General features: G+C 44.5%; 1 protein-coding gene and 1 pseudogene across 1 annotated transcript in view; both read left to right on the top strand.

Annotated features, from left to right (window-relative positions):
• Positions 1-12,246, top strand: part of LOC112069245 (ATP-dependent 6-phosphofructokinase, muscle type-like) — a 27,107-nt gene extending 14,861 nt beyond the window's left edge. The window contains exons 5-20 of the mRNA XM_070438461.1: positions 4-153; positions 311-406; positions 873-965; positions 1,185-1,310; positions 1,472-1,536; positions 1,629-1,692; positions 1,857-2,003; positions 4,281-4,351; positions 4,539-4,626; positions 4,850-5,002; positions 5,545-5,709; positions 5,838-5,899; positions 6,034-6,145; positions 10,729-10,828; positions 11,144-11,249; positions 11,633-12,246. Coding sequence (XP_070294562.1) covers positions 4-153; positions 311-406; positions 873-965; positions 1,185-1,310; positions 1,472-1,536; positions 1,629-1,692; positions 1,857-2,003; positions 4,281-4,351; positions 4,539-4,626; positions 4,850-5,002; positions 5,545-5,709; positions 5,838-5,899; positions 6,034-6,145; positions 10,729-10,828; positions 11,144-11,249; positions 11,633-11,786 — 1,752 coding nt within the window. The 3' untranslated portion in view covers positions 11,787-12,246. The remainder of the gene's footprint in view (positions 1-3; positions 154-310; positions 407-872; positions 966-1,184; positions 1,311-1,471; positions 1,537-1,628; positions 1,693-1,856; positions 2,004-4,280; positions 4,352-4,538; positions 4,627-4,849; positions 5,003-5,544; positions 5,710-5,837; positions 5,900-6,033; positions 6,146-10,728; positions 10,829-11,143; positions 11,250-11,632) is intronic.
• Positions 12,247-15,658: 3,412 nt separating this feature from the next.
• LOC139024071 (integrin beta-7-like) lies at positions 15,659-20,229 on the top strand (annotated as a pseudogene).
• The last annotated feature ends 639 nt before the right edge of the window (positions 20,230-20,868 follow it).

Below are 20,868 nucleotides of genomic sequence, written 5' to 3'. Positions count from 1 at the left end.
GTGCGTGCCTGTGTGTGTATTAACATTGCTCTCTGTCTCCACAGTTACCTGGCCCTGGTGACTGCTTTGGCCTGTGGTGCTGACTGGGTGTTCATCCCAGAAATGCCCCCAGAGGAAAACTGGGAGGAACATTTGTGCAAAAGATTGATTGCGGTACCACACCTCCTGTCCTTCTCCCGCTATCCCTCTATTCTTCTATCCCTCAATCCTTTCTCCACCTCTTCTGATTGAGCCTCTCTTTATCTATTTGACCCTCTCTCTTCCTTATATACTAACACACAAAACAACGCTCTCTCCGTCTCTCTCTCAGCAAAGGGGGCGTGGTTCTCGTCTGAACGTCATCATTCTGGCAGAGGGAGCCCAGGACCGTAACCAGAAACCCATCACCTGTGACCAAGTCAAAAATGTGAGATATGACATCCCCCAGTCAGTAGAAGCTGGCCCTAACCTCTGAAACAGGCTGAGATGGCGGTGATGAAGAGGGCACGCTAGTTCCTGCTCTACTCTTCTTTTTTATGGCCCAATTTAAAAATTATTACTTTGCTTGCTATACTTATGCAAAAACATTAATTCTATTCTACTGAGCCATTTACTTTATGTTTGTATTATTTTATTATTTATTATTGTTGTTGCATTGTCCAGAAGGAACCTGCAAGTAAGCATTTTGTTGGATACCATGTGCATCCCGTATATACATTATGACTAATAAAACTTGAAACGTGGCCCAAATGGCATTTTATTCCCAATATAGAGAATAGGGTGCCATTTGGGACGCAGACACAGATTCCCTAATGGTTAAGGTTATAACGGGCTAGCGTAATGTGATCTGACAGAGGACTGATGCTGTAATCTCTCTGTGTCACTCTATACAGCTGGTATCCAAGAAACTTGGCTTCGACACCCGTTCCACTATCCTGGGACACGTACAGAGAGGTGGCACCCCCTCTGCTTTTGACAGAATCCTGGTAATCCATCTGTCTGTCACCACTTTGTGTCTGTCAATCAGTCTGTCTGTGCCTGTATTATTTTCACTCTGTTGTCTAATCTTTCTTGACCTTCAGGGTCATTATATAGTGCCTGTAATGTTCCTGTAATGATAATCAATCATTTATTAATTAATTAATTAATTAATTCTCTCTCTCTCTCTCACTCTCTCTCTCTCTCTCTCTCTCTCTGTCCCCCAGGGTAGCAGGATGGGTGTGGAGGCTGTGATGGCTCTGTTGGAGGCCACCCCAGAAACCCCAGCCTGTGTTGTCAGTCTTTCTGGGAACATGGCCGTCAGGCTGCCTCTCATGGAGTGTGTCCAAGTGGTGAGCTATACACCTATGCCACATCAAACTGTTATATTTCCTCTCTTATTGTTGATAAATCACCTTTATTATCTACAGAGAGTTCTATTTCCTTTAACTCTAACATTTTCATTCTCTCCTCACTCCATTACCCCCTCCCTCCCTCTCTCTCTTTCTCTCAGACTAAAGATGTGACCGTAGCCATGACTGAGGGGAGATTTGAAGATGCTGTAAAGCTCAGGGGAAAGTGAGCCTTTTACTTGGCTTCTTTTATTCCTTCTTTATTTGCGCTTTGAGAAAAAAAACGTTGGTCATTTTCTTTTCACTGTCTGTTTGTAGGAGCTTTCAGAATAACTGGGACACATACAAAATGCTGGCTCACGTAACCCCACCAGAAATGAAGGTGAGTAACAGCAGCATTTTCTTTTTCTTGCTGTCTTGGTCACGTGTTTGGGCAACTGGTTGCACATTTGAAGGCGTTATAGGACTTTTTTCCAACAGTGTAGTTCTTATAATCATGTTGCGCCCAAAATACATCCTCTCTCTCTCCTGTTCTCCCACTCTCAGAGCAACATCAACATTGCCATTATAAATGTTGGCGCCCCCTGTGCTGGGATGAATGCAGCAGTGCGTGCAGCTGTCAGGGTCGGTATCATCCAGGGACACCAGATGCTAGCTGTACATGACGGCTTTGACGGCCTGGCTAACGGACAGGTGGGTCATTCCACCTGAGGATTTCCTGTAGTGGACAACTTGTTAGGAGATATCTCCTATCTCTTGAAGGGTGCACTCCGTCACTACTTCCCACAAATTGTAGGGCCCGATTCCAATTTAGGAAATTATGTTTTTCTTACACACACCTTTCCTATTGTTGATAATTCGTTTTACTTGAGACAGGAGACCAAGTGGAGACATAGGACGAGGTGGATAATTTTATAATAAGGCAGGTTTATTCAAGTGTAAAGATATTAGGCAAAGCCGTGCACGGCCCCTTTCTGTCAGATTCTTATGAAATCGTCGGAGAAGAGAGCCCCTCTAAGCAGTACATACAGATTATATAGACAACAAGCAAAGTAGGTTGATCTTGTCGTCTGGCCTTCCGATTGGTCGATCTGGGTCGTAGGTAGTCCTGTTCGGCCTGATGTCGACATTCCATTGGCTTTTCACACAGTTCTTTGTCCTATTCACATCCAAAGGCATCCTGCATGTGCGTTTGTTTTCACAGGCCCTATTCATGGGGGAGGGGATGTGTGTGTGGGTCTGACAAAGTAGAGGGGATGGGTGCATGTTGTGCCAAGAATAGCTTATGTTGAGAAGTGGTTAAAACAAGTTACCAGTATCTTATACAATTTCTTACACTATGCACTTCTCAGTGAATGAGTGTAATGGGCTTTGCAGGCGTGGTTCCCTTGCAAACGCTGAATACATTTAATTCAAGTGCTGAAATCCCTTCCACTTGCTGGCAAACAGATTTTCTTGTTGAGTTTCCATTCAATAACATTTTCAGTACATTTATCTTAAGCCATCCCTTTAAATACGGTGTACCTTTTAGTTATATTTTTGTCAACAGACTCACTAGAATATATCGAGAGAACGGGTTCAGAATATTACGGCTCAATGAAAGAAAGCCATCTAAATATATGCAGATTCATCTCCGTTTCAGCAATAATTGGTAGGGAAACATTTTCGTAGATTATTTAGGGTTAGGAAAGTATTTATGAATCATAAACGCACGAAAGAATAGTGTACAATATTAGGCTATACTCTCGTTTGTTGCCTGCGCTAACTAAGGAACTGTGCTGTGTCATGACACGGCCAAGTTTTGCGCCATGTGTCAGGTTCAAACTGTTACGGCTTGGTCTGCGCTCCGAACGATTTAATTAGCCTACATGTCATGTTTATATTATCAACCGTTACTAATGATCCTCAGCAACAACCACACGGCCGTGGCGGCATTTACAGAGGAAGCAAATGAAGGTAAACGAAACAATGGAATTAAATGGAATGATAATGTAGTCTATACCAACTGAAGAGAACTAACAGTAAATTAGCAGTGTAATATGTGTTGTTATTAGGCCTACTGACAGTCAACACTGATACTGGCTAATATTCAACATGATAGAAATAGGAAGCAGAGAAAGTCAGGGGAGCCTATAATTAAGACAATCCAGAGTACACATTCCTCCAACTTAAAAGGCCATACAATTCAAATGATGCGTAATGGCACAGCATTTCAACTTCACTGGGGGAAGGTTGATATGTTGATATGCTTTAGTTTGCTGCCATATGACTGGTTTCATATTTGTCTCCAGCCATTAGAAGGTAAAATATATCTATAACAAGTGTCATTTATATTTACAATTCCCTTATCCAAACAGATTACTCATTTACCCATCTCTTTTCAATAGCTCTTATCAAGTTGTAAATTACAGAGCATGAAGAATGGTGTTATTTATATTGTAAAAAAATTAAGTAGATGCTTTTTCCACTTGGAACCGGTAGGTTCACTAGACCTTATTCATGGTTTCCTGGCACATAAAGGGGGTGGAATTATTATGGAATTAAGTCAAGGTCAGAATACGGTGTATCTGTACACACACCTCCAACACATCTTCATTTTTTTGATGCCAACCAAAATGAATAGCAGGTGAATAGCACGCTATTCTCGTGCTTAAGTTCAAGGTCAGAAAAGGCATAGAGAGAAAAGTGCATAAAAAGGGAATTCCATTCCATTTACACACGCTTAACTCGGGTCAGAATCGGGGACTTAAAGCATTGGATTGGTGGAGGCCTGGGCTAGTGGAGGTTTCCACCATTTCTTATACTAATCATTTCCTTTAAATTCAGCGAAGGGAAGTGAACAAGTGACATCATCAGGAACATCAGTTCATTGCCAAGTTGTTGCACAGCTCAACACAAATGACACACACGCATGTGCACACGCACGCACGCACAAACATACCATACTCATCTCTCTTTCCTCTTCTCCAGATTGAGCCTATCATCTGGGCTCAAGTGGGTGGATGGACTGGGAAGGGAGGGTCCAATCTCGGTACCAAGAGGTGAGACATCTCCACAGAGCCCACACAGTGCCTCGAGGTCTTCCTGACCATGTGACCTGTCCAGGAAAAGCTAAAAGTCACGTGTTTAGGATGAACCCAGGGCCCTAATTATAGGAATAGAAGCTTCTGTTGACAGATTAACCAGATGGTCACATTTAACTCTCTGTTTCTCCTCTCTGGTGTGAAGACACCTGCCAGGTAAAAACATTGAGCAAATCAGCCTGAACATTACCAAGTTCAACATCCATTCTCTGATCATCATCGGAGGCTTTGAGGTGAGGATCGAGGGGTAGGATTGGAGAGAGTGTTATGATGGTTCACTGGCCCACCGTCATGACACTTCATAGAATCGGTCCTTAAAGTATAAGTGTACAAATATTATTGATTGAAGATATTCATTAAGTATAAGCACTATAGTTGACGAACTATTAGTATCATGAATATTGTCATGTCTGTTGATGCCTAATCCAGATGTTGATGCCGTTGTCTCCTTGTCAGGCGTATCTGGGTGGTCTGGAGCTGGTGACAGCCAGGGAGATGTACGAGGAGTTGTGTATCCCCATGGTGGTCATTCCCGCCACCGTCTCCAACAATGTTCCCGGATCGGACTTCAGCATCGGAGCTGATACCGCCCTTAACACCATCACCATGGTCAGACATATCCTGATGCTTCGTCACTTTACCCTGCCTTTATGTACATATCTACCTCAAATACTTCATACCTCTGCACATTGATCTGGTACTTATACTCCCTGTATATAGATTCATTCTTGTGTATTTTACATACTCTGCACCGTTGGGAAGGACTCCTAACAAGCATTTCACGGTAAAGTCTACACCCATTTAATTCAGCGCATCTGACAAATAACATTTGATTTGACACACACACACGCTGTACCCCAGATAAACACACACACACACCACACCCACACACACACACACACACACACACACACACAACACACCAACACAACACACCACACACACACAGCCACACACAACACACACCACCACACACACACACACACACACACACTGTACCCCAAATACACACATGCAGGCAAACACACACTCACACACACACTGTACCCCATACACACAAAGGTTTAAATACACATATGACAATACCCAGACACACATCCCTCCTCATACTTGCCCCTCTCTCTCTCTCTTTCTCTTCTTTCCTCTGTCAGACTTGCGACAGGATAAAGCAGTCTGCTGCTGGCACTAAGAGGAGAGTGTTCATCATTGAGACCATGGGGGGATACTGCGGCTACTTAGCAACCATGGCTGGCTTGTCATCTGGGGCTGATGATGCCTACATCTATGAAGAGCCTTTCCATATCCGTGACCTAGAGGTCAGAGGCCATACGCAGAATAACAAAGATGGATGGATAGATTATGTGGTATATTTCAGACATATCCCAAAAAATGGGGACCTTGGGCTGTTGAATCATGGTTTTACTGTTGTATTGTTTTATTGCAGCTGAACGTGGAGCATCTGATAGAAAAGATGAAGACCTCAGTGAAGAGAGGCCTCATTCTCAGGTGGGTGTGCTCTCCTCAAAATCACATCCTTGCCTGATATCCCTCAGACATTATCATTCTCTTGTTTCTCTTGTTACTACAACTAACAAATTATGTATTGTCTTATAATAATACTGCCCTCCTCCTGCCCACAGGAACTCTAATGCCAATGAGAACTACACCACACAGTTCCTCTACAACCTGTACTCAGAGGAGGGAAAGGGCACGTTCGACTGCAGGATGAATGTCCTAGGACACATGCAGCAGGTCTGATGGACGCTTCTTCTAGCTGTTTCATGGACTCAACTCTAAACCTGTAGCTAATATTTCTGAAGTAATATAAGGATTCCAGGGTTTTTCTGGATCAAAAAGGGGCTTAGGTGGTGGGTGTGGCGGGGTGTGTGGCAGGGGGCGTGGCAGGGAATGTGGCAGGGGGTGTGGCAGGGGGCGTGGCAGGGGGTGAGGCGGGGGGTGTGGCAGGGGGTGTGGCAGGGAGTGTGGCAGGGGGTGTTGCAGTGGGTACTGTTGGCCCTTGGTTGCATTTTAAAGATCAAAATATATACTGTTAAATGTATTGTTGTTGTTTTTTTATTATTTTCCCTGACTGTCAAATTTTTATTTTGGTGATTGTTAGTTCTCAAAGATAAATATATATATATACAGTATATATTAGGTCCATTATCTTTTCCACATACTTTATATCTGGTTTTAGTTGTTTTAGTTAATACCGAAAGCGTTTTTTCCCATCCCTAAAAGGTTTTGTACACTGAGTTCCTAATATTGAGTTGCACCACCTTTTGCCCTCAGAACAGCTTCCTTTCGTCTGGCATGGACTACACAAGGTGTCGAAAGCGTTCCACAGGGATGCTGGCCCATGTTGATTCCATTGCTTCCCACAGTTATGTCAAGTTGGCTGGATGTCCTTTGTTTGGTGGACCATTCTTGATACACACGAAAACTGTTGAGTGTGAAATCCCAGGCAACGTTGTAGTTCTTGACACACTCAACCTGTTTTTTCCTGGCACCTACTACCATACCCTGTTCAAAGGCACTTAAATCTCTTGTCTTGCCCATCCACTCTTTGGTGCTCTTTGGTGCATTCAACTGTGTCAAGGCTTAAAAATTCTTCTTTAACCTTTCTCCTCCCCTTCATCTACACTGATTGAAATTACATCAATAAGGGATCATAGCTTTCACCTGGATTCACCTGGTCAGTCTATGTCATGGAAAGAGCAGGTGTTCTTATGTTTTGTACACTCAGTGTACAGTGGGGAGAACAAGTATTTGATACACTGACGATTTTGCAGGTTTTCCTACTTACAAAAGCATGTTAAGCGTCTGTTCCATTATTTATCATTAGACGTACACTTCAACCTGTGGTAAGCGAGACTAGCAATCCTGAAAAACAAAAATCGATCTACCACCAATGAAATAAAATTCCCACATATGTATGCACTTTTTCTAGCAGCGACTTAATAATCTCGCCCATTTTATTGCATGACATAAACGTATCCTTAATTAACCACTCAGGAAAAACAAGAACCATTCAATTGTGTACAGAACACCTTCAGTTTCGACGCCAATTACAGAGATCATACGTTATCCTGTAAGCGTCCGCCTGACCAGGTTTGCACACACCTGCGCGTCAGGAATTCTTGGCCCCACCTCCTCCACTACACACACTTCCCAGACCTTCAGTGTTCGGCTGTCGAACTGGGGTCAATACACCGACCTCTTCATGCCTCCCTCCAATAGATGTTCTATTGCTTCACGTCTGGACTGCACGGCTAGGCCACCTCCAGGACTAATCGCTTCCGTACGTCAGAGCCCACTCCTTAGTGCACCTGGCAGTGCGTTCGTCGTTTTCAGCTTGTAGACCCAGCCACGACCATCTTCATCGTCTTCTTAACCTGACTACCTGACAGTCGAGGATATATCTGTAAAGACTCTCCGCGACTATCAAGCCCCATCATCCTCTCCCAATTACAGGTTGGGACCAGTTCGTCCAACTGATCCCCCTCTCTCGCAGACAAATAGCTTACTCCAACAAACGAATCAGTTTCACCTCCATGCTATTCACGGCGGATGGTTGTTCATTGGTTGCTACTCATCCTTCTTCTTCTTCCAACACACGCGAGTGAGATTTAGACCAAAAGCTCAATTTGTTCTGCATTCAGACCACATACTTCTCCTTCTTCTTTCCTGTTTCTGGGATCATCCAGATGGTCATTGGCAAACTTCAGACGGCCTGGACATGCGCTGCCCTTGAGCAGGGGACCTTGCGTGCGCTGCGAGGATTTAATCCATGACGGCGTGTTGTACTAATGGTTTTCTTGCAGACTGTAGTCCATCTCTTCAGGTCAATACCGTCCTCCGTGTAGTTCTGGGTATCTCCTCACATTCCGATAACTCACTCATTATTCGCCCCCACCGAGAGCGCAGATCTTGCACTGAAGCCCGCTAGACCGAGCGCAAGGTGTTGACCTCATGCTCCCTGTAACCTTCTTCCCATTCTCTAACTACATTGCCAAACAAGTCATGTTTTGCCTTTCTCACACACGCCAGTCTTGGGCACTATTGTCTTGATTACCATCCCACCTTGTTACACGTCTACCAATTTATCCGCTAACTGATCCTTATCACAGCTCTCTGGTCTTGGCGCATATGTATGAACTATGCGGACTCGTTATGATGGCGAGTTGTGCTGGAACAGTTTCACGGAGGCTGGTCTTCGTATACGCACGGATAACCGTAGCTCTCAAACATGTGCCCACGATTTATATACAGCGTAACCAATGACTGGATACCCAGCGAGGCGGCTTCATTAACACATAAACAAATAATGTCGTAACAACAGTCTGTGAGAGCGAGAATTCCTACGTGGTAGGTGATCAAAAGTAGCTGTATTGATGCAACTAACAATGCCAATCATCTACATACCCTATCCAAATCAAATCATAACAATGTGAAATTTCTGGATTTGTGTTTTAATTCCGTCTCTCATCAGTTGACAGTTAGCCATATCGCAACAAAATGACAGAACTCTACATGCTTCGGTACAAGTACGGAAAACCTGCAAAATCGCGCAGTGTATCAAATACTTGTTCTCCCCCACTTTATATATACACTGCTCAAAAAATAAAGGAACACTTAAACAACACAATGTAACTCCACAATCCCACTTCTGTAAATCAAAACTGTCCGACTAGAAGCAACACCTGAATGAGCATCAATAAATTCTACAATGTCTGTTGTGCAAATGAATAGACAACAGGTGGAAATTATAGGCAATTAGCAAGACACCCCATATAAAGGAGTGGTACTGCACTGTGGTGACCACAGACCACTTCTCAGTTCCTCATGCTTCCTGGCTGATGTTTTGGTCACTTTTGAATGCTTCGCGGTGCTTTCACTCTAGTGTGTAGCATGAGACGTAGAGTCTACACGCACCACCAAGTGGCTCAGTAGTGCAGCTCATCCAGGATGGCACATCAATGCAGCTGTGGGCAAGAAGGTTTGCTGTGATCTCACGTCGAGTGTCCAGAGCATAGGAGCGCTACCAGAGACACACCAGTACATCAGGAGAGGTGAGGCGCAGTAGAGGGCAACAACCCAGCAGCAGGACCGCTACCTCCACCTTTGTGCAAGGAGTTAGGAGGAGCAGCTTGCCAAGCCCTGCAAAATGACTCCCAGCAGGCCACAAATGTGCATGTGTCTGCTCAAACGGTCAGAACACAGACCCCATGAGGTGTATGAGGGCCCGCACTTCCACAGGTGGGTTGTGCTTACCAGCCCAACACCGTGCAGGACGTTTGCATTTGCCAGAGAACCAAGATTGGCAAATTCGCCACCGCGCCCTTGCTCTTTCAACAGATGAAAGCAGTTTCACACTGAGCACGTGACAGACGTGACAGAGTCTGAGACCCTGTGAAACGTTCTGCTGCCTGCAACATCTCCAGCATGACCGGTTTGGCGGTGGTCAGTCATGGTGTGGGCTTTCTTGGGGCAGCACAGCCCCCCATGTTCGCCAGAGGTAGCCTGACTGCCATTAGGTCCGAGATGAGATCCTCAGACTCCTTGTGAGACCATATGCTGTGCGGGTGGCCCTGGTTCCCTCCTAATGCAAGACAATGCTAGACCTCATGTGGCTGGAGTGTCAGCAGTTCCTGCAAAGAGGAGCATTGATGCTATGGGACTGGCCCGCCCGTTCCCCAGACCTGAATCCAATTGAGCACATCTGGGAATCATGTCCTGCTCCATCCACAACGCCACGTTGCACACAGGCGTCCAGGAGTTGGCGGATGCTTAGTCCAGGTCTAGGAGGAGATCCCTCAGGAGACCATCCGCCACCTCATCAGGAGCATGCCCAGGCGTTGTAGGGAGGTCATTACAGGCAGTGGAGGCCACACACACTACTGAGCCTCATTTTGACTTGTTTTTAAGGACATTACATCAAAGTTGGATCAGCCTGTAGTGTGGTTTCACTTTAATTTTGAGTGTGACTCCAAATCCCAGACCTCCATGGGTTGATAAATTTGATTTCCATTGATCATTTTTGTGTGATTTTGTTGTCAGCACATTCAACTATGTACAGAAAAAAGTATTTAATAAGAATATTTCATTCATTCAGATCTAGGATGTGTTATTTTAGTGTTCCCTTTATTTTTTTGAGCAGTGTATATAATTTTTTCCCTGGAATCAATTTATGTATATGCTCATATGGGAATAACTCTCTCTCATGATCTATCTATCTTTCTCTCTCCCTCTCTCTCTCTCTCTATCTCTCTCTCTCTTGCTCTCATGCTCTCTCTCTCAATGTCTCTCTCTCTTTCTCTGTGTCTCACCACCAGGGTGGAACCCCCAGTCCCTTTGACAGGAATTTTGGTACCAAGATGGGATCCAAGTCTGTCCTGTGGCTGACTGACAAGCTGAAGGAGTGCTACAGACACGGTGAGGATCATTGACACGCTGGACCAAATGTCTTCATCAGATGGAATTGACTTCATTTCTTCGATCACCTCAATACTTTTCCCATCAAGAAGCACAATGTCTTCATAACTTGCTCTCTATAATGCATTTACATAGATTCATGACCTTCTGTGCCCACTACCCCCATCCTGGTCCTAGATAGGTGTTTAATCCAACTCCTCTGACTACTATTGTCCTGCCATGAGAGAGGAGCTGGATAAATCCCATATAAACAGGTCTGGGATCAGCCAGGCTACTGCCCTCCTATACTGATGCTGGCCCTCTTTGTGTCCCCAGGTCGTATCTTTGCCAACATGCCAGACTCTGCCTGTGTGCTGGGCATGAAGAAGAGATCCCTGGTCTTCCAGCCCCTGGCTTCCCTCAAGGACGACACTGACTTTGAGTAAGTCCTAGTCATCCCTCTGTTTCCACAATTCCTTCTCTTTCTCTCCTCCTTCTCCCTCCTGATTGTGACTATTCTTTATGTGTTCCACATTGAGTTCAATTGGGTTTTACTGACGACCAATGGTAGTTAAGTTGAAAGTGCTGTTGTCTGGAAGTCTGTGCCAATCCATTTAGAACCATTAAATGTTTCTTTGAACAGATTGCTCACAGAAAGCCAGCCCAGGTTCCTTCTAGCATTGCCCTTGTTATTTTTCCTCTATATCCTGTTTTCTTCCTCTCATCCCTTTGTCCTCCTCCTCCTCGCTCCCCTCTTCCACCACCCTGTCTTCTCTCTCCTCCCCCTCTTCTCCCTCACTCCACCCTTCCCTCCTCCCTCCATAGGCACCGTATCCCAAAGACAGAGTGGTGGCTGAGGCTAAGGCCCATCCTGAAAATCCTGGCCAAATATGACACTGTGGAAATGGACACCTCTGAGGTGGCTGCCATGGAGCACGTCATCAAGAAGACAGGCCTAGTCAAGGGTGGCAAAATGTAAACAAACAAATAAACACACACACATAAACACAACCTCACATAAACAAACACATACCGACCCTTGGTATTGCATCTCGGCCCACCCACTCCTATGAAGAGAACGGGATGGTAACAGTCAACCATTCAGTCAACAGATGTGTGTAGCATCTCAGTGTAGTCCTAGTGGTTATGAGGAAGAGACTGTACATACAGTTTGTTGTGTGGAGCTTTGAACTGTTCTACATCACAGAAGTCATTCTACACCATTCTGCAGAATCCCTGCAACAATACTGTGCAGATCTCTCAGTGGAGTCAGTCTAACACTTTTATCTCAAAGCCACAAAAACACTCTCTGTGTGCTGTTTCCTGTGTCTGGCTCACTGCTTTCTCCCCTGTTTGTATGGCAGAACAGTTTACAAAATGAAGACTTATTTCTTGCATTGAAACTGAACTAGGATATGTAATAAAACTGCTTCATTTTTTGAGGTTTTATTTGTTTTTTTGCTACACACATGACATGATGAAAGATAATGTCAAATTTACTATGTTTAATGAATATCGAATATTTAGTGATAAAAGGGTAACAATGTATTGCATGGAAAATGTGACTCATTTTGTGGGGCTTTTTACCACAATAACTTACATTGTCTTTTATTAAAATATTCCTAATAGGCTGACTAAGTACAGCCAACCCCAATAATAAAATTGTTATGCATTTAGTAATTGAACAAATACCAAATGTAAGGTATGGGTTCGAAAAGGCTAAATGGCTGATTGGTAACAATGATGATGATGATGACTGACAGAAGAGATGAAGACCGTGGCACCTGCTAGTGCAAGGTCTCCTGGTTTCTATGAGTCATGAAGCTTAACCATTACCATTTCCCTCTTTACTCTTTCTCCTTCAGTTACAAATGTTATAAAGTGTACCAAACGTGTGTGTAAAGTGTGTGTGTGTGTGTACACAATATGATGACCTCTATGTAACTACAGGTATTCTCCCAGCCAGTCAGAAAAGATGCACTAAGTAATCTGCAGTCTGTGGTTTGTGCTAGTCAACGTCTGCTCCATTTCAGAGCCAGACAGGTCAACTTCCTTCCCAGAACATCTGCTGTGTGTGTATGTGTGAGAGAGAGAGAGAAAGAGAGCATATCTTGGATGAGGCCCATAGATATGGGGCTGTAATGCCCAAAAGCCAAGTTCAAAGCAGGCCTTGAAATGTATGAGTGTAATGTATGTAAAGTAGGTGGATGAGCAGCTTTTTTTTAAATGTTGGGTATAGTTGTGGATGAGTAAGTACACTGAACAAAAATATAAATGCAACATGCAACAATTTCAAAGATTTTACTGAGTTATATAAGGAAATCAGTCAATTTAAATAAATAAATTAGGCCCTAATCTATGGATTTCACATGACTGGGAATACAGATATGCATCTGTTGGTCAAAGATACCTTACAAAAAAAATGTAAGGGGGCCTCCCGAGTGGCACAGCGTTCTAAGACCCTGCATCTCAGTGCTAGAGGCGTCACTACAGACCTGGGTTTGATCCCAGGCTGTATCACAATCGGCCGTGATCGAGAGTCCCATAGGGCGGCGCACAATTGGCCCAGGGTTGTCCGGATTAGGGGATGGTTTGGCCGTGGGGCTTTACTTGGCTCATTGCGCTTTAGCGACTCCTTGTGGCGGGCCGGGCGCCTGTAGGTTGACCTCGGTTGTCAGTTAAACAATGTTTCCTCCGACACATTGGTGCGGCTGGCTTCCGGATACATTTTTAGGGCCTTCCTCTGACACCGTCTGGTGTAAAGGTCCTGAATGGCAGGCAGCTTAGCCCCAGTGAAGTACTGGGCCGTACACACTACCCTCTGTAGTGCCTTGCGGTCAGAGGCCGAGCAATTGCCGTACCAGGCAGTGATGCAACCAGTCAGGATGCTCTCAATGTTGCAGCTGTAGACCTTTTGAGGACCTCAGAACCCATGCCAAATCTTTTTAGTTTCCTGAGGGGGAATAGGCTTTGTCGTGCCCTCTTCACGACTGTCTTGGTGTGTTTGGACCATTCTAGTTTGTTGTTGATGTGGACACCAAGGAACTTGAAGCTCTCAACCTGCTCCACTACAGCCCCGTCGATGAGAATGGGGGCGTGCTCGGTCCTCCTTTTCTTGTAGTCCACAATAATCTCTTTAGTCTTGGTTACGTTGAGGGATAGGTTGTTATTCTGGCACCACCCGGCCAGGTCTCTGACTTCCTTAATGATGGTGTTGGAGTCATGCCTGGCCATGCAGTCGTGGGTGAACAGGGAGTACAGGAGGGGACTGAGCACGCACCCCTGGGGAGCTCCAGTATTGAGGATCAGCGTGGCAGATGTGTTGCTGCCTACCCTCACCACCTGGGGGTGGCCCGTCAGGAAGTCCAGGATCCAGTTGCAGAAGGAGTCCCAGGATCCTTAGCTTAGTGATGAGCTTTGAGGGCACTATGGTGTTGAACGCTGAGCTGTAGTCAATGAATAGCATTCTCACATAAGTGTTCCTTTTTGTCCAGGTGGGAAAGGGCAGTGTGGAGTGCAATAGAGATTGCATCATCTGTGGATCTGTTTGGGCGGTATGCAAATTGGAGTGGGTCTAGGGTTTCTGGGATAATGGTGTTGATGTGAGCCATTACCAACCTTTCAAAGCACTTCATGGCTACGGACGTGAGTGCTACGAGTCTGTAGTCATTTAGGCAGGTTGCAGCTCCTTCGCATAGAGTTGATCAGGCTGTTGATTGTGGCCTGTGGAATGTTGTTCCACTCCTCTTCAAAGGCTGTGCGAAGTTGCTGGATATTTGTGGGAACTGAAACACGATGTCATACACGTCGATCTAGAGAATCCCAAACATGTTCAATGGGTGACATGTCTGGTGAGTATGCAGGCTATGGAAGAAATGGGACATTTTCAGCTTCCAGGAATTGTGTACAGATCTTTTCGACATGGGGCCATGCATTATCATGCTGAAATATGACGTGTTGGCGGTGGATGAATGGCACAACAATGGGCCTCAGGATCTCATTACGGTATCTCTGTGCATTCAAATTTCCATCAATAAAATAGAATTGTGTTCGTTGTCCGTAGCTTATGCCTGCCCCTACCATAACCCCACCCCCACTATGGGGCACTCTGTTCCCAACGTTGACATCAGCAAACCGCTCGCTCACACACCATACCTGCTGTCTGCCATCTGCCCGGTACAGTTGAAACTGGGATTCATCCACGAAGAGCACAGTTCTCCAGCATGCCAGTTGCCATCGAAGGTGAGCATTTTCCCATTGAAGTCGTTTCTGATGCCGAACTGTAGTCAGGTCAAAACCCTGGGGAGGATGATGGGCACACAGATGAGCTTCCCTGAGACGGTTTCTGACAGTTTGTGCAGAAGTTCTTCGGTTGTGCAAACCCACAGTTTCATCAGCTGTCCGGGTCGCTGGTCTCAAACGATCCCACAGGTGAAGAAGATGGATGTAGAGGTCCTGGGTTGGCATGGTTACACGTGGTCTGCGGTTGTGAGGCTGGTTGGACGTACAGCCAAATTCTCTAAAACGACGTTGGAGGCGTTTTATGGTAGAGAAATTAACATTAAATTATCTGGCAACAGCTTTGGTGGACATTCCTGCAATCGGCATGGCAATTGCATGCCCCCTCAACACTTGAGACATCTGTGGCATTGTGTTGTGTGACAAAACTGTATATTTTAGAGTGGCCTTTTATTGTTCCCAGCACAAGGTGCACCTGTGTAATGATCATGCTGTTTAATCAGCTTCTTGATATGCCACCCCTTTCAGGTGGATGGATTATCTTGGCAAAGAAGAAATGCTCACTAACAGGAATGTAAACAAATTTGTGCAACAAATGGTGGACTCCCCCAAATGGTGGACTCCCCCGAGTCTGGCTTTGACGCCATCATGCAGGCAGCTGTCTGCCAGGTAGGACTGTCATACATGACCAAACACAGTTACCTCTGTATAGAGGCTAGGATGTCTACAACCAATGCGGTCCCAGAGCATTTAGTAGTAAATACGAGACACTCCATTTTGTATGATATGTTACGAATTGCAATTCATACGATATCTTACGAATTTGCAAAATGTACGATATGCTACGAATTTTCAAAACGTATCATATGTTACAAATTCCATTTTGTTGTGGCTAATGTTAGCTAGGGGTGGCTAGGTGGCTAACGCTAACATTAGTTAGGTGGCTAACGTTAGCTAGGTTAGGGGTTCGGGGTTAAGGTTAGGGTTAGGATTTAGATTAAATGGTTAGGGTTAGGGGAAGGGTTAGCTGAAATGATTAGGGGAAGGGTTAGCTAACATGCTAAGTAGTTGCAAAGTCTAAAAAGTAGGAAGTAGTTGCAAAGTTGCTAAAATGCTAAAATTGTCCGTAATGAGATTCAAACAAATTATATACGGCCACCCATCCAATCCGACCAACCACCCTCCTTTCGTTTTTGCCTTAAGTAACCTTCCGTCTTATGAAACCATACCAAACGTTACATATCATATTAATGTGAATGCCCCAGATTTACATTTACTATGTTACGTTTAGTCTAGGAGACCAGTCTGCTACAACGTATGTCTACAATGTCCATTTCTATTTCTCTCCCTTTCTCTCTCTCCCTCCCTCCCTCCAGGGTGTGATTGGTTGGAACAATGTCACCCGGATCCTGGTTTACACGTCAGATGACACCTTCCACATTGCCGGGGACGGCAGGCTGGCTGGGATATTCAAACCTAATGATGGGAAGTGTCATCTCAATGGCAGCGGCTTCTACGATGGCACTAAATATGTGAGTTATCAACAGAGGGGTGGGATGATCAACACTTAGAAGACGTGAGCTTGTTTCAGTGACATTTGTTGTGGAAGAGCTGGGCAACTACGACGCCTTTCTGTGGTTATTTAATCCACTTCCTATGTGTCTAAGGACTACCCATCGGTTGGCCAGCTCGCCAGGGTCCTGGCAGCCAATAACATCCAGCTCATCTTTGCTGTCACCGAGGACAGTGTTGCTGCCTACAAGGTCAGGACTGACAGGAGAGATAGTTTGTTAAAGCAAATTACAAAAGTTCACAAAATGTTTAACCTCTGTATTTCTACCTTCGCCCGTCTCTCTCTATTGTGCCCATACCTAAACAAACACACATACTGTATACACACACACACACTTCTCTAGGCATTGAGTAAACTAATCCCTCAGTCAGTGCTGGGAGTCGACTCCAGCAACGTGGTCCAGCTCATCTTAGAGGCCTACAATGTGAGTATCTAAACGGTCTCAAGCCTAGAACACAGTTGACAATAATTAGTGCCAAGCTACTGCAAAGTCGTGAAATACTTCAATGGCAAAAGGCTGCAATGACCAATAAAATGCGTATTCAAAAGAGGACATAAAATCATGTCTGTGGTTATGGCCATGACTCACACAGCAGACTAAAAATGTAGAACCAGCTCCCATACGTATTTTCACTGGAATCCCTGGCCTCATGGTTAGCTAGTGACGGATATAGTGTGTGCTATGCTCTCACGGGTGGAAAAATATACTGGCAAATTATGTGTCAATCTTCCTAGTGGTAAAGGTAAGGTTTCATACATGATAGACCTACATTTCTCTAGGAATTTAAGACATTTAGGCCTAGAGAAATATAAACTACTTTTGAAATGTATTACTTACAAACAAACGTATCACTGTGGCTTTGCAATGAAATTCCATTTATTGGACACATAGACAAAAATGTAACATCATCAACTCTCCTATCTATAGTAATGCATATCTGTTCACAGAACCTGTCCTCCACTATCTTATTGGAGCACCATGGAGCCCCCTCAGGTCTGGACGTGACCTACAGATCCCACTGCACCCCTGCCGAAGGGGACAACACCCCGTGGCAGAGGGGCGCGTGCATGAACGTCAAGCTCAACAAGCAGGTCTGGCACAAAGAAGGGGTGGAGGGCAAAAACAAGATGTGAACAAGGAGAGCAAGGCTCATGTCTTTAATGGATTTAGTCATGTAATATATGTAGTTATGTAATAGTTGTTCACTTGAAGTCAATGGCTGAAAACAACAAAAAACAGCATACACTGGGTTTATTTAATGGTATACTGTATAGGACTTGTGTTACAGACCTATTTATTGTGTACAGACCTATTTACTCTCCCTTGCGCCCAGGTTGACTTCACAGTGAGTCTGAATATTTCAACGTCTGAAGGAGAATGTCTGAAGGAGAAGAAGCAGTTTTTCCTCAAACTTCAGGGCATCAGCGAGACCCTGAAGGTCTCAGTGGAATCCCTGTGTGACTGTGACTGCCATGACAGAGAACAGCAGTCCACACACTGCAGTGAAAAGGGAACGCTCAACTGCGGAATCTGCAGGCAAGTCCTCAAATTAAGACGAGAACTCACAGCACCTCCTGGTTGGTGAGATAGAGAACTGTGCTTACAAATTGCACACAGTAAGGGAAACAGCTGCAGACTGCAGTTTGACTGTTACCACATAGCAGTAAACAAGTTTCTATAGTTAAAGAAATGTATCAAATATAAAAGTTCTCACAATCAAAACTTGAGGGGATTCAAGTTAATAGTTTTCCATTGTTACAGTGATTAAAGTGTTTTTGAGGTACTGATGAGTAGGGCTAGAAGTCTTCCCTGATTACGTGACCTGACCAGAAAAAACTCCTAGCCCAAATTAAGTCCCAGAATGTTCTGTTTTTTGTTGTTTTACCCAATTCTTTTCATTGTTTTTGTAAAATGCTGTGCCCTTTAGCTGTGACGAGGATCACCTGGGTCAGAGGTGTGAGTGTAAACGGCCTAAGGACATGATCTCTGCCGACTCTATGGACGCAACATGTCCCCAAGACAGCTCCTCGCTGCTATGCAGCGGGCATGGGAGCTGTGAGTGTGGCATATGTGTGTGCCAGGGCACCCACCGTGGTGATTTCTGCCAATGTGATGACAACAGCTGTGACCGCCACAACAACATGCTCTGCGGTGGTGAGTAAACTAAAACAGTTAGTTCAGGCCATGCATTTTGATTGGTTAAGAATGTGTTCCTTATAGCTGCACCTTATTGCAGACCATTTTTCAGCTGTGTTTGACAACATTTGCCGCGTGACTGTGGCAGTGTGGAACATGTAAGTGTCATGACAACTACACAGGCTCTGCGTGTGACTGTTACCACCCTCACCGACCAGTGCAGGACTGCTGGGAAGCTGTGCAATGGCCAGGGAACATGCCAGTGTAACCAGTGCCAGTGCAACAAAGACTGCTTTGGCATGAACTGCTCAAAGATTGCTAATGCATGCGCAAAATTCCTGTGAGTACAAGACAATAACTTAGTCATTTTGGATTGAGTTTCCAGGTTGCCAAAGTTTAGTACTTCAATTGTGACCTTACAGGAACACTTTACATTACAATAATGCAGTGTCTGTGTGTGTGCTTGTGTGTGTGCCTGTGTACCTTCAGTATGTCTGTTAACCTGTCTTTGTGTAACATTTCCAGGGCCTGTGTGACGTGTGAATTGTCCAATAAGGAAAGTGACGGCCTAAAGAGTAACTGTAGCCGACCATGTGGCTCAGTCAAGCCCACTTGGGTTGAGGGACCCCAGGAGTTCCCATGCAGAGAAGACACCATCTCCTACAAAGTGGAGCTGTTCCCTGACGGCAACATCCTGGTCCTCTACACAGATCTACCCCGTGAGACCTTAAGTTCATCTCTAATCATTATCCTTTATTTTCAAGATTTTGACATGGCTATGTATCCAACTGGCTTACTGTTTTTACCATTTCTATTCTCACTGCTCATTGGAGCAATTCATAATATTGCTAGCTCTTAGGCACACCTAAAAAAGGTCACTCCTATGACATCCTTATTCTGCATATATGGACCTATTCTGCTATAGTTGTTTGATCAAAGATGCTTTGCATTAGACAAAAAGTCAGGACTCACGTTCTACTACAAACTCTTCCTCTTCACATCCCTGGCAGGCTCTGTTGACAAGACTTATGTGATCATTGGCAGCTCGGTGTCCAGCATCATCTTCATCGGCATCGCAGTGATCCTTATCAGTTGGCTGATGCTGGAGTTCCACTACCGGAGAGAGTACGCCAGATTCTTCAAAGCAACAGAGACTGTAGTCTGGAAAAATGTGAGAGAAAGAACAGTATACACCTGATAATGAATCACCATGATATGTCAAATAGGCTAGATGTCTCTGCGTTAACTGGTCGTTTCTCATAACCAAATATCTGTCTATTGTTCTCAGTTTCATAGTTTATTGTATGAATAGTGGATTTCTCTATTATTTGTGAATGTGTTTGGTCTTCTTATTGTTGTTTTGTAATTTTTTGGGGCAAATAATCAACTTAAGGAGTCGAAAATCCTTTGTTCCGGACGCCACAGGACGCCACAACCATAGTTATGAACCCCATACACATTCAAGAGGACTGATCAAAACTAGAGGTCGACCGATTAATCGGAATGGCCGATTAATCGGGGCCGATTTCAAGTTTTCGTAACAATCGGAAATCGGTATTTTTGGGCGCCGATTTGCCGTTTATTAAAAAAAAAAAAAAACATATTTTTTAATCACCTTTATTTAATCTTTATTTAACTAGGCAAGTCAGTTAAGAACACATTCTTATTTTCAATGACGGCCTAGGAAAAACGAGGCAGAACGACCTTGTCGGCTCGGGGGATCCAATCTTGCATTGATTACATTGCACTCCACGAGGAGCCTGCCTGTTAGCGAATGCAGTAAGCTAAGGTAAGTTGCTAGCTAGCATTAAACTTATCTTATAAAAAACAATCAATCAATGACTGTCATTGCTCTAATGTGTACTTAACCATAAACATCAATGCCTTTCTTAAAATCAATACACAAGTATATATTTTTAAACCTGCATATTTAGCTAAAAGAAATCCAGGTTAGCAGGCAATATTAACCAGGTGAAATTGTGTCATTTCTCTTGCGTTCATTGCACGCATTTAGAGTCAGGGTATATGCAACAGTTTGGGCCGCCTGGCTCTTTGCGAACTAATTTGCCAGAACCTTACGTAATTATGACAACATTGAAGGTTGTGCAATGT

Source organism: Salvelinus sp. IW2-2015, unplaced genomic scaffold (genome assembly GCF_002910315.2).
Source record: "Salvelinus sp. IW2-2015 unplaced genomic scaffold, ASM291031v2 Un_scaffold944, whole genome shotgun sequence".
NCBI lineage: Eukaryota > Metazoa > Chordata > Actinopteri > Salmoniformes > Salmonidae > Salvelinus > Salvelinus sp. IW2-2015.
This window is presented reverse-complemented; position numbering and strand designations above follow the sequence as displayed.